Source organism: Vulpes lagopus, chromosome 5 (assembly GCF_018345385.1).
Source record: "Vulpes lagopus strain Blue_001 chromosome 5, ASM1834538v1, whole genome shotgun sequence".
Lineage (NCBI taxonomy): Eukaryota > Metazoa > Chordata > Mammalia > Carnivora > Canidae > Vulpes > Vulpes lagopus.
This window is the reverse complement of record NC_054828.1, coordinates 93,915,094-93,928,132: the sequence shown is the minus strand read 5'-3', so window position 1 is coordinate 93,928,132 and position 13,039 is coordinate 93,915,094. Positions and strand designations below refer to the sequence as shown.

Sequence of the window (13,039 nt, the reverse complement as noted above, 5' to 3'; positions counted from 1 at the left end):
TGAGCTACGCAGATTTCCCCATAGTCACTAATCTTATCTTATGGATTGGGAGGTCTCAGGCTGCCTGTACTTTAGGAACGTTGGAGGATAGCCCTGTTTGCCAAGCTCTGGCTTTCTCTTCCATGACTTTTTGTCTTATGGTATAATGTGTAGCTTCAGTATTCGTTCATGGAAAGGCATTTATTTGAGTGCTTGAAGGCACAAAATAGGAGCACAAACAGAAAAATGGAGGAGCTATCTCCATACTTCTCTGTCTGTCTGCCTATCATGTGTCATCAGTCTGTCTGTCACCTTTTACACAAAGACTATCCCTGGAAAGATACCCAAGCCACTGGCTGCAGTGGTGGTTTTTAGGGAGGGGGGGGTTGGGGTATAGGAATAGGAGGGAGCCTTTTTTCTTAGTACTGTTGGAAATTTCTACTGTATTCATATGAACTACTAAAAAAAGTAAGCTAAGACTGACATGTTTTGACTTGTGTCTCCAAATGCTTACATTGAAGTCCTAACCCACGGGACCTGATAATGTGACCTTATTTGGAAAGTGGGTCTTTTCAGATGATGTAAGATTAGGTCATTGGGGTGGGCGCTCGTCCAACATGACTGTGCCCTTATACAAAGGGGAAATGTGGACACACACATGCATGGGGAGCACGCCACATGGAGACTGGAGTTCTGCAGCCACAAGCCAAGGAAGGCCCAGAAGCCAGGAGACAGATGTAGAACGGATCCTTCCCTTCCCCCTTCAGGGGGAGCATGGACCTGCCAGCACCTTGATTTTGGACTTCTGGCCTCCAGTACTGTGACACAATACATTTCTGTTGTTGAAGCTCCCAGGTTGTGGTCCTTTGTTATGGCAGCTGCAGGAAACTGATAGAGCATGTGAGAAAATGTAGCAGAGACTCCAAAGAAGGGGACTGAACAGAGGGGAGGAGGGGCGGGTGGCAGGGAGCTGGTTAGGGGTCACGTGATGGGGAGCTTACGTGGCCGAGGCCACTCAGCCAGAACCCTGTGTTGCTCCTTTGCCTGCCTTCCCTTCCTGGTCGGCTGCCTTGGCTCTCAGTTGGACAGGCTGCCCATTGTACCTGGGCTTTTTGGCTGCCCAGGAATAGTACCAGATGTGATCCTATAAGGCTAGGAGGCCAGGTCAATGACCACACCCCATCAGGATAAACCTGGAAGAGGCCTCTATGGTTAATGTAACCCAATATCGCTGTTGCTAAGGAATTTGCTAATCTGTGAGTCACATCCTGATACCCTGAATTTGTCAGGCTGGCTCAGACTTTGCCAAGCACAGCAAGGAGAATAAATTACATAAGAATGATCAATAGTCATTAATTCTGGCAGACTGTGGGGCCTTTTGAGATGCCAAAGTAGTCTCTGAGGCAGCTAGGTTTGGATCTCCAGTTTTAGAAAGCTGACTTTGGGGCTGTGTATTGTTTTGTGCTCCCTGACTTGTGTTCTGAGGCCTCGAGATTTCCTGCAGAGGAACAGTGGGTAGTTACTAGTTACAGGGGTGGACACAGAAGGCCCCCCTGCTGGTTTGCCCCAAAGAAGGAATCTCCAGCAGTGTCTCTAAGTCCCTGCCCCTGGTTGCCTGGAGCTTGATCATCTGAAGTAAACGTAAGGGGCATCTGGGTGGCTCAGTGGTTGAGTGTCTGCCTTCAGCTCAGGTTGTGATCCCGGAGTCTTGGAGTGGAGTCTCAAATTAGGCTCCTTGTATGGAGCCTGCTTCTCCCTCCGCCTATGTCTCTGTCTCTTTCTGTGTCTCTCATGAATAAATAAATAAAATCTTAAAAAAAAAAAAAAGTAAACAAAGGCAAACATCCTGGCAAGGTTTTGGAAGCTTGTTATGAACAGGTGAAATGTCTTTAGGGTCAATGACATTTGACCACATAAGGGACTGAATAACCAAAGGTCTGATTTTACCTGCTGTGTGGGCTGCACAGTCTTCTCCACTTTGCAGATCGGCCTGTCCACAAGCATGGGTGACTCAGTCTTCTCTAAATACCAAGAATACCTTCAGAAAAGCATTTCGAAGTCAGTGGAAACTCTTGGGGGAAGGTCTGCAAGCAACAGATACCTGGGCTTGCCCTGAGTGCCTTTAGGAGAAGAGTAGAATCCATCAGCATGTGTTTATGAGCCAAGCAGAGCTTGAGGAGCTTGAGAACCTGGTTTAGATGAGACGTTGAGAGTACGTGTGAGACTTGGCCTGGGGTCCTGCAGACATTCTGCCCCTCCCCCTCCTCTCCAAACTTTGTTCCTCCAGCTAATCCTTTAGCCATTCCCAGGGATGGTGAAGAGGTCCTGATAGTGTGGCTTTAGAATCCAGAGATTCAGCTTTGTAGAAGACTGAGTTTCCACAGACCATAATTTGTGGACATGCATCTGGGTGTATCTGTCTCTCTGTCACCTCATGTCATCAGTAGAGGGGTGGGGACAGGGCATGGCCCAGAAGGTCTAGGCCCAACAGATAGGAGAGGGACATTTGGAGAGGAGAGGAGGGGTTTTACAGACAGAGCTGCCCCTGCTGCCTTTGGTTAAGGCCTCAGGACAGGGACAGCCAGTATCAGAGTAACCAAGGGCCACAGGGCCACAGGAGGAGGGCATACAGCAAGCGTGTGCTGCCGTGGCCTGTGGCAAGCAACCCAGCCAGCCTCCCTGCCTCTTTGCCACTCAGAATGAGGAGGAGAATGTGTAACAGGAGAAAAGTCAGGGGGTTGGGCCTGCATGGGGTCATTTGCTGACTTGAGACACATGATATGTCCTTTCCGGAGAATTGAAGAAAATTTCCTGCTGCAGAGCTCCCAGAGTGCTCAGATGGACCCCGCTCATCTGCTTTTCAGCAGAAGGGGAGGGAATACGCCAGCCAGGCAGTATCTACACACCGATGACTGGGGTGGCCCGTGGAAGGGCACTCAGGGCAAGCCCAGGTATCTGTATGCACCCATCCCTGGGGAGAGCGAGAGAAAGTGCCGCGGCATCTTCAGTGTTGTCAGGAGTCTTGTGGAGGGTGGCCAGCCCCGGTCCCACCTGGTGCCAGGATCCCACCTCCCAGCACTCCGGTGCTACGGAGAATCCATTGTTTTGTGATATTACTTTAAGCTGGATTTTCCCAAAGGATGGTCCAGTGAACTCTTTTGTTGTTACGTGTGCCTCAAATAAACTTGGGAAGCCTGGCACACTCTCCCTTTGGGAAGAACTGCAGCTCACATGAGTATATCAGAGACTCTGAGAAATTCGGTACACATTAACCTGTTCAATTTTGTTTAGCCCTCGTTTCCTCCTTTTCCATAACTTCTATTAACATTCCACTAAAAAACAAAAAAACAAAACAAACAAACAAAACAAAAAACAAAAAACATTCCACTGACCCAGTGACTCCATTAGCCGGCGGATGCCACACTGATGGTTAGAGTAGACTCGGGTATGTCATGCGTATATTCCTGTCCAGTCCTTTGCGTAAGTGAAGCTGTTGTCGCATGGGTCTATCTGCGTGTCCCCAGCTGCCTCCTGCCTTTCCTCTCCAGCTTTTTCAGACGTCCATCTCAAGCCCTTCTCATCTCTTTAGCCCTTGGTGACTCTCAGGGGATACCTCCAGATGGTCTGTGTCCATCTTAAGGTGCTTCCTCCAATGTGACCTACAAGGGGCCAGCTTGGGCAGGACTGTCTCCTTTGCTTTGGACACATCTGGGGATTTGTGGTCCCCCCCCCCTTTTCTTTTTATCAGCAGTGTCCATGTCCTTACTTAAGCCTGGACGTGAGGCCATTATCAACCATGGACAAAAGAAATAAGATGGCAGCTAATGATTGCTGTGTCTGTGGACTTAAGAGGGCCCTGTGTTTTCTCTCCTTAGGTCCTCTTTGCTTTGAACCAGACCCTCCTACAGCAGGAGAGCCTCCGAGCAGGCAGCCTTCAGATCCCCTACACAACGGAGGATCTCATCAAGCACTATAAGTGTGGGGACCTCAGCTCCGTCATTTTCAGCCATGACAGCTCCCAGGTGAGGGCTCCTGTCCTCTGCCCAGCTCGGCGTGCATTTAGACACAAGAAGAGAGACATTACCTGCTGACACCTGGACCTTCTGTGTACAAAGGATTGAGGTCATAAAGGGCTCTAAAAATAAACTTGGGCAGGTTTATTTGTTTTTATTTTATTTTTTTAATTGGACAGGTTTAGATGTTGAAGTAGCTACTGCAGCTAACATACATTTTTTATGATACGTGGGAACTGAGGGGCATTGATAAGAGTTAATTCTTGGATCCCAGGCAAAGGATGAAGCTTCAAAGGATCCAGTGTCAGGCCTCATGACCCCGGGCGTCCTCTGGAGCAGGGAAGGGATCCGAGTGCGAAAGCTCCCTGGCTGACTCTGGTAGCACTTCTGGGAAATGCTGGAATAGAACCTGGGCTGCAGCTTGCAGTGGCTTCCAGGACACATGAACATGATGGGTTTGGATGTGTTCATGGCAGAGCTGGTGCAGTGAGTGACACACGGGACAGGCTTTACCTGTGGGCTGTCAAGGGGAAGGAAGCTCAGAGGAGTGCAGCCTCCCTACAGAGGGATATTTGTTTCTCTTTATCAACAAGCTTCCCAAGGAACAAACCATGGTTTCCTTCCCTCCCCCCACTAAGACCACATGGCAGTGGCAAGTGCCAGCTGAGCTTCTGAGATGGGGAGTGTGCTGTCTCCAGCACCAGGACCAGTGCTCTCATCTGAGAGGATGGTGTGAGGGATGCTGGGGGTCTGTTAGACCCAGGGCCTCTGTCATAAGGAAATATGCGTGAATGTAAGAGTTGGAAAAGGAATGGCAGCCTGGGGAGTGGGACAGTAGAGGCTGCATCTGGCCTCAGCAGTTCAAGTGTCAAAAGATAGAGTGAGCTTTCCAGAGAGCCTAGAACTGGAGGAAGTCAAACCCAGGCAAAGCAAGCAAGGAGAAGGGGGAACAAGAATACACTAACGAAGGAATAGTAGAGTTTATGGTGATGACAGCTCTTCTGTGAAATCTTGGTGGGTGTGGGGGAAGTTGGGAGACAAGTCAAGGTCAACTGGGGGATTAAAATTTGAAATGGCAGGAACAGCTAACATGGACAGGAGATTTGGAAGTTATATGGGCAAATGGGAAGGCTGGCGGGGCGGTCAGGGGTAGGTATCTTATGCTACCCTTTCCTGTGGTTCCTTCAGACCTGTGCTGCTCACAGGGCCCCCACCAGTGGTGTGGGGGTACTGGAGATGTGCCAGCTGCGGTGCCAGGAGAGCCGGGCTGGTCGGGCTGAGGGGTGCAGGTCATAGGTCATGTTTGGCATTTAGGAGGGAGAGCAGGGTGGCAGTGGGACATCGCCCTGCACACTCAGGGCTGCCTGTGGGGAGGGGCTGGTACAAAGGAAGTGCTGTGCTGAAGAGAGGGACGTGTGGGGAAATGGACAGAAGGATCTTACATAAATGACATGATTTTTAAAAAGTTGGTAAAGGAGAAAAGGAAGGCTTTGGGTTTGAAGATGAAAAAAATATCATTTCAAGGAAATAGCGAAAAGGGATCTGTCGTCCGTGAAGTGGAACTTGATGGCTACGTTACAGAATGAGGACTTTCAGAAGGTCTTGGAGTGGCTACTGTGCAAGTGGGAGAAGCAGCCAGGGTGGTTACCCTGTTTTATAACCGAGGAAACCTTGTAAATGGTTAACTTTGATAAATCCCTGGGTAGAGGAGAGAGCACGTGCCTAGGAGGAGGGAATCCAGATGGGGTGGGGAGAGAACTCAGTATGTCACCTCACTTACCCCTCACCTCACCTACACCTCACCTAAAGTCTCCTGCAAGCATCACCCCTGACTGTCACAACCTAGGTCTAAGAGCACCCTGTTGTTAGCCAAAATAACTGAAATTGGCTTACACGTGTACCAGAACCAGGTGAAATATTTGCCAAGAGGGCAAAGAACATTGGAGAAAACAAGAGGGGGACATGGGAATTGGAGAAATAATTACAATTACCATGTGTGGAATTTGGGAAACGGTTGAATGGTTAGAGGCATTCCCTGTATTTGGTAGTAGAGTCAGAATTATTGATTCTAAACTGTATGATTATGTAAAATTATTTTCCTGAAGAAAGCATGTGTGGATCAAACAAGTAAAAGCTATGGATGTGCTAGGCAAAGATACGGTCTCCTTATACAAACACATGGCGTCAAGCACTCCCATTCATTCATTCATTCATTCGTTCTTTTTAAAGCACTCTCATTTAAATAGAGCAGAAGCACTGTTTAAAATAGCCCAAGAGTTCTTTCAGTGCACATCATCGACTATGCTTGTGCTTGGGTTACAGAGAATATCACAGTTTGAAAAAGTAGCAGGTGGGAGACTCCAAGAGTGGTGGATATGCCTGCCTCCCCCTTCCCCTGACAGCAGCTTGCCTCCCTCCCTGGCCTGGGTGATCGGGCACTCAAATTAAGCAACTTCGTTAGTAACTCTGTTGCCCCTAATTTTTCTTTTTCTTTTTCTTTTGATGGAGGTTCCCAATTTTATTAACTCCACGCTGCCACCTCAGGAGCGGGTCACTGCCCAGGAGATTGACAGCTACTTCCGCCAAGAACTTATCTATAAGCGGAATGAGAGAATGGGGAAGCGGGTGAAGGCCCTTTTGGAAGAGTTTCCCGATAAAGGCTTTTTCTTTGCCTTTGGAGCAGGTGAGTTGCAGGTTACCTCTAATGGGACGCTGGGCTCCCATGCTCCTCCCGCGGGAGGGAATGCTGAGGTGGGCCCCTGGTAGGAGATGAGATGAGTGGCAGGCACCTTCTTTGACTTATTTCACTTGTGAAGTAGTTCCAGCTGGTGCCTGAGTATCCAGCACGGTTGGAACTTTGCTGGGCAGGCTGGTACCTGTGACATCACCGTAGTTCTCTCTCCACAATGGTGCTCGTGCCACAGTCCCCTGGAAGCTGGGAAGGCATTTCTTTCTTCTGAACTCTTCACTTAATCCCAACTTCTTTCTGGTACCCTTCACTCTTTGAACTTCCAAATAAAATTTATCTTGTCTTCTCTCTCCTCTCTGATGATGAGCCTCCCAGGTGGAAGGCCTTGGGCTGACATATCAGCTATTACCAACTACTAATAGTATACATGGAAACAGACTAGGAAAATGATTTCCTCTTGTGGGCTTTTTTTTTTTTTTTAAGATTTTATTTATTCATGAGAATACACAGAGAGAGAGAGAGAGAGAGAGAGAGGCAGAGACACAGGCAGAGGGAGAAGCAGGCTCCATGCAGGGAGCCTGACGTGGGACTCGATCCCGGGTCTCAGGATCACACTCTGGGCTGAAGGCAGTGCTAAACCCCTGAACCATCCGGGCTGCCCTCTTGTGGGCTTTTTGAAAGAAATTATCTCCTCTTCTTGAGTGATTCTATCACAGCTTTGCACCCTCCAGAATTAAAGACAGTAATGCCTGAGGCTGGGTAGTGTGCTGGCCTCGGCTTTCTCCTTTCAGTTCTTCCACTAGCTTCATAAACCTGGGCTGAGTGAGAGGTCCAGTATAATTACCACCTGATCCCAAGATCCTTAGATGTATTACATCTGCAAAATCTTTTTTTTTTCCATATAAGATAACATTAACAGGTTCCAGTGAATAAGATGCAGATGTACTTTGGGGGACCATTTCCACAACATCTGAAAGTCAGTTAAGGTAATACCCCATATTAGTAGACTAAAGGACAATCGCCACATGATGCTCTCAATAGATGTAGAAAAAGCCGTTGATAAAGTGCAACATTCTTTCATGATAAGCACACTCATCAAAATTGGGCTAGGAGGGAACTTCATCAGCCTGTTAAAGGGTTAGTATGAAAACCCCACATTAGCATATTTAATGGTAAAAGATGGGAGCAGTTCCCCCTAAGATGAGGAACAAGACATTGATGGCTGCTCTTAGCACATCTCTTCAACAATGTGCTGAGTGAAAGTTCTAGCCAGGAAAATTAGGCAAGGAATAAAAGACATTCAAATTGGAAAGGAGGAAGTAAAGCTCTCTTTTTTTTCCCTCAGGTGACATGGTTTTGTAGAAGACTGTAGGTAATCCCCTCAAAAAACTATTAGAACTAATAACCAAGGGTAAAAGAAGGCAGGATACAAGATTAATATATAAAAATCAGTTGTGTTTCTGTACTCTAACAGCGAGTAATTTGAAAATGCAGCTAAGAAACCAGTTCCCTTAAAAAACATAAAAAAATACTTAGTACTAAATCTAACAAGTGACACATAAGATGTATGAGAACTAAAAAAGTCATTGAAAGGAGTCAATGAAAACCTAAGTAAATGGAAAGACCTCTTATGGTCATGAATTGAAAGACTTGATAAATGTTGTTAAAATAACAATATTCCCCCAAATTGATCTATATAGTCAATGTAATGTTATCAAAATCTCAGCTGATGAAAATGTTTTAAAATTCGATAGTGGTGATGGTTGCACAACTTTGTGAATATTCAAAACATAATCACTGAATTGTACACTAAAAGGGTGAATTTTAGGGGCAGCTGACTGGCCCATTCGGAAGAGCATGTGACTCTTGATCTCCAAGTCATGAGTTCGGTGTAGAGATTGCTAAAACAATAAACTTGAAGAAACAGGATGATTTTTTTTGTTGTGTAAATTATACTCAAATAAAGCTGTTGTGGAGAAAATGAAAGGTTGGGCTCTACATTTCACTGAAAAATGAAGTTTCTGCCTTTGGCAGTTGGTCAGTCCCTTTGAGTTGTGTGAATGAATGGTTTTCCTTTTCCCTGAGTCTCACGTTCTGAATTTGGATTGGGCACTGTTCTGTGTTATATGTGTCCTTGTCCGGCCTGTCTCAGCAAAGCTGTTAGCTCTGGCCCTGCAGGTACTGAACAGGAGTTAGGTCCCAGAAGCCCTCATGGTGCCTGCGGTGGGGGGTAGGGGGTGACGGTGGCCCTCTGTTAGGACACAGAGCTGGTGGCTTTATCCCAGAGGCTGTGCTGGCTCCTCCAGGATGGAAGGTGCCGACCCCTGAGGTGGCAGCTTTTGCTTTCCACTTCTGCCAGACTCAGTTGACATCTCAAAAACTTTCCTGATGTCCAGTGGTGGACAGTGGGGCACTGGGTGAGAAGAAAGGTGGCTGCTCTGAGATGACCGTGACCCACCCTGTGGTGTGAGGCTGGGCAGCAGGTTGGCTGGCCGGTTGATTAGAGCAGATGGTGGGGCAGGCTTTCTGGGTGGGGACTCTGCTGGACAGATGGCACAGGTGAGACTGCAGTTTTAGGGCTTGCCGGATTCTCTGTGCACAGCTCATCATGTTGCCTCGGCGCTGGGTGGAGGCCTTGCAGCTGCTGGGGATTTGGGGGTTGGGCGTGGCCTGCGCGTCTGCTAGTGCTAAATTCTCTTCCTAGGGCTGCTTTTTCCACTGCCTGAATACATTTGTCCTCCTGCCTTCTGAAGGCTGTGTTGACCAGAGGGAACCACAGAAATTCCTCTAGACACTTAGCTTTAGTGGTTTAAAATGTAAAAAGTCTGTGGTTCACAAACTTTTAATTGCAAAAGATCACCCAAAGCCAAAACCTCCAGAGTTTAAAAGCAAACAGAACTTTTGTCGTGAGGGTCTGGAGATAAAATTTAGAGATGAGAAATGGAGCTTTGGAGTAGGAGGAAAATTAAGTCAAACAGAATAGCTTGGTTCTGCGATGAGAAAGCATATTGGTAATCGGGGCAGTTCCTTCACCTGACAAATACTGTTTTCATTGCTACTTGGTTGAGAGTGTGGACTCTGGAGCCAGACCACTGGGGTTTGAGATGCGGTCGGCTTCATCTTGCCTGCCTCTTCCTCACCTATAAAATGGGGATAATAATAACCCTTATAGGGTTGTTGAGGTGGGGAGGTGATGTGTAAAGCACTGCACCTCCTAATGCTCAGTGAATGTTAGCTACTTTCTGTGATCACTCCCTGCTGTGTGGGGGTGGTAATGGCTGAGGGAGTGAGGGTCCCAGCAGCACTCTGCAAGCTCAGTAGCCACCACGCCTCCTTCCACCCCCTAGTTTAGGCATCATCTTTTATTTATTTACTTATTTGAGAGACAGAGTGCATGCACAGGTGGGGGGGCGGGAGTGGTGGCAGGTAGGGAGGAAGGGGAAGGGAGAGGGACAAACAGACTCGCCTGAGATCATGACTTGAACCCAAACCAGGAGTTGGAGGTTTAACCAGCTAGGCCACCCAGGTGCTCCCAGGCATAATCTGCACATGAGTTTACTGGACTTCTGCACCAGGGCCGATGGGGGCCTTGCCAATGTCCCTTTCATCTGAGCCAGTTGCCCCTCATCAATCTTGGGGTCAGAGACTCTACAGTTGAATCCAAGAATGTAGTACGGCCCAGTACTTTCTGCCACAGTCACCACCCTCAGGATCCCCAGGCTCCCAGAGGCTGATCCAGGTTTACCCTGCTTCCTCGAGCTGTGGCAACAGGACACGGGAGAGACCTACAGACTGCACGTCGCCTCTCCTGCAGCGTGGATGTACCTTTATTCACTGTCCCAGTCTCTGATTATTGGCTATCAAGGTGTCAAAATTGCATGGACTCTGCTGCTGCTTAAGTGAAGTCCCCAACCCGTTTTCCCTGTTTTTCAATTTAAAGTAGAGATAATAACAATCCCTCTAAAGTTTTGCCCAATCACACGATGTTCTGCAATTTAATGAGCCATTGAGAACATTAAAGTGCCATACATTGTCACAGAGAAGGACATATGTATGAGCCTGGAGGATCATGTCAGTTCTGATGCTCAGGATGGGGAGGGGCGCCTGGATGGTACAGTTGGTTCAGCATCTGATTCTTGATTTCAGCTTAGGTGTTGATCTCAGGCTCATGAGTTAGAGCCTTGTGTCAGGCTCCATGCTGAGTGTGGAGCCTACTTAAAAAAAAAAAAAAAAAGCCAAAAATCTGAAACCAACCTAAAGGAAAGAAGATTAATCTCAAGATCTACTTTTGGCCTTTAAAATGTTTAAGATGTCGCTGTAAGCTTCTCTGATCTTTGTGGGTTTTTTTTTTTTATTAAAAGGGAAAAAGTGAAATAAAATTCAGATTGAGGTTTCCAGGTGTGGTGGCTTCTGTTAAACGGAGGTTTTCACTGTGCACTTATCATTATGTATAGGGCAGAAGGGGGCTCGGGTCTCACAGGTGGTTTGCTCGTATAAATGAGGGGAATGGTCAGGATTGTTAACACTGCATTCAGAGGTGCAAGGTTGGGATTTGGTGTCTAGGCTGTCTCCTTACTGTGTGATTCTGGGCAGCGCACTGCACCCATCTGATCCTCTGTGTCCTCATCTCTGAATGTTGCTTATCCCTCCCTGCCTGCCTGGAGGGCAGTTGGGAGGCCTGACTGCCTCTCTGGAACTCTCCTGGTCTGGAGTAGGGACAGAGGGCTGGCGGGGTTACTTCTTTGTTCTGGGGTGTGTGTTGGGGGTATGTTTAGTAATCACGGGAGCTGCCGTGTTTCTGATCATTTTTCTTACTCTAGGTCATTTCATGGGCAACAACACGGTGCTAGATGTCTTGCGGCGAGAAGGATATGAGGTAGAGCACGCCCCTGCTGGACGACCCATCAACAAGTAATCTTCCTGTGCTTCTATCCTGGTTGAGAGACTCCCACGGGGCTGCCTGGGCACCAGGGTGGGCTGTCTCCTGGGACGCTCCAGAGGCCCCTGGCATGGCTATTACCATGTTCCTGGCCTGGCCCGCTCAATGGACACTTGGCACCCGGCTCTGCGGGCATCTTGTTGTGGTTGGGGCTGTGTCAGACATGAGGGAGGGGGTGCTGGCCAGGCACTTTGAGCCACAGAAGCCATCCTGGGTGTTTCCTCCAGTCTTGGGGCAGAGAAGAAGGAGAAGATTGCTCCAGTGGCCCCAGGAAGGGTGATTAGGCTTAATGCTCAGTGCCTTCCCAGTGGGCATTTGGAGGTCTTGGGGTGGTGGACAGCGGAATCAGTCATAATGTCAGGTCGGAGGCGCTGGAGGCACAGGCCACAACCATGCCTGTAAGACCCACCTTGGGGGCAGGAGCACAGCCCCTTCTCTCTCCCGGAGCTGCTTCTCCCCTGTGGACCCTTCCTTCCCCTTCTGTACTAGTCAGCTTGGGCTGCCATCACAAAATGTCACAGACTGGGCACTTGAACAATAAAAATGTATGTTCTTACAGTTCTGGAGGCCAGAAGTCCAAAATCAAGGTGTTGGTAGGTTTGGTTTCCCCTGAAATCTCTTTCTTTGGCTTCAGATGGCCGCCCCCTGTGTGCACACAATCCTAGTCTGTCACTGTTTTTAAATTTCCTCTTCTTAGAAGATTGGATCAGGGCTCACCTTAACAGCTTCATTTTACCTTAATCACCTCCTTAAAGGCCCTGCCTGCGAATACAGTCACATTCTAAGGAATTGGCTGTCGGGGATTCCACGCAGGAATTCTGCTCAGAACACAAGCCATTCCTCCCTCCACTCCCTCCAGATGGTGGTCAGCAGCGCCCCCTCCTGGCTGAGATCTCAGCGGTGGTGAGGAGAGGGCGGGTCCCCTCTGCCGAGGGAGGGGGCAGAGAGAGGGTCAGCGGTGGTGTCTGCGCGAGGCTGCCCTTCCCCAGGTGCCCCTTTCAACTCATGCTGTTGCAAGCCAGGGCCTCTCGCTTGGCCCTCACTCCAGAGGGTCCTCCCCAGCAGTCCGGATACCCCCCCGGGGGGGGGGCAGGGTCCTTCCAGGCTCCCTCCAAGTAGGCAGCCCTGGGTACACCCTCGGCTTGTCTCACCCCCACCTCTCTTCATAGCTATGTCCAGTACATCAGGAGTAACAGTTCTTTTTTTTTTTTTTCTCAAATTTTTTTTATTGGAGTTCAATTTGCCGACATCTAGCATAACACCCTGTGCTCATCCCGCCAAGTGCCCCCCTCAGTCCCCATCACCCAGTGACCCCCCCCCCACCTCCCTTTCCACTACCCCTTGTTCGTTTCCCAGAGTTAGGTGTCTCTCATGTTTTGTCACCTCTCTGATATTTTCACTTATTTTCTCTCCTTCCCC

At 48.6% G+C, this 13,039-nt stretch overlaps 1 protein-coding gene across 4 annotated transcripts in view; it reads left to right on the top strand.

The window, feature by feature from the left end:
* The window catches only part of TRABD2A (TraB domain containing 2A), a 116,412-nt gene that overhangs the window by 30,199 nt on the left and 73,174 nt on the right, over positions 1 to 13,039 (top strand). For 2 of the 4 annotated variants that reach the window (XR_005987938.1, XM_041756155.1), the window contains exons 3-5: positions 3,855 to 4,001; positions 6,501 to 6,675; positions 11,502 to 11,592. Coding sequence is in view for 3 of the 4 variants with exons in the window: in XM_041756155.1 (XP_041612089.1) it covers positions 3,855 to 4,001; positions 6,501 to 6,675; positions 11,502 to 11,592 (413 nt within the window). In the remaining variant the exon portion in view is untranslated. The remainder of the gene's footprint in view (positions 1 to 3,854; positions 4,002 to 6,500; positions 6,676 to 11,501; positions 11,593 to 13,039) is intronic. The other 2 variants (XM_041756158.1, XM_041756157.1) reach the window with 2 other exon arrangements.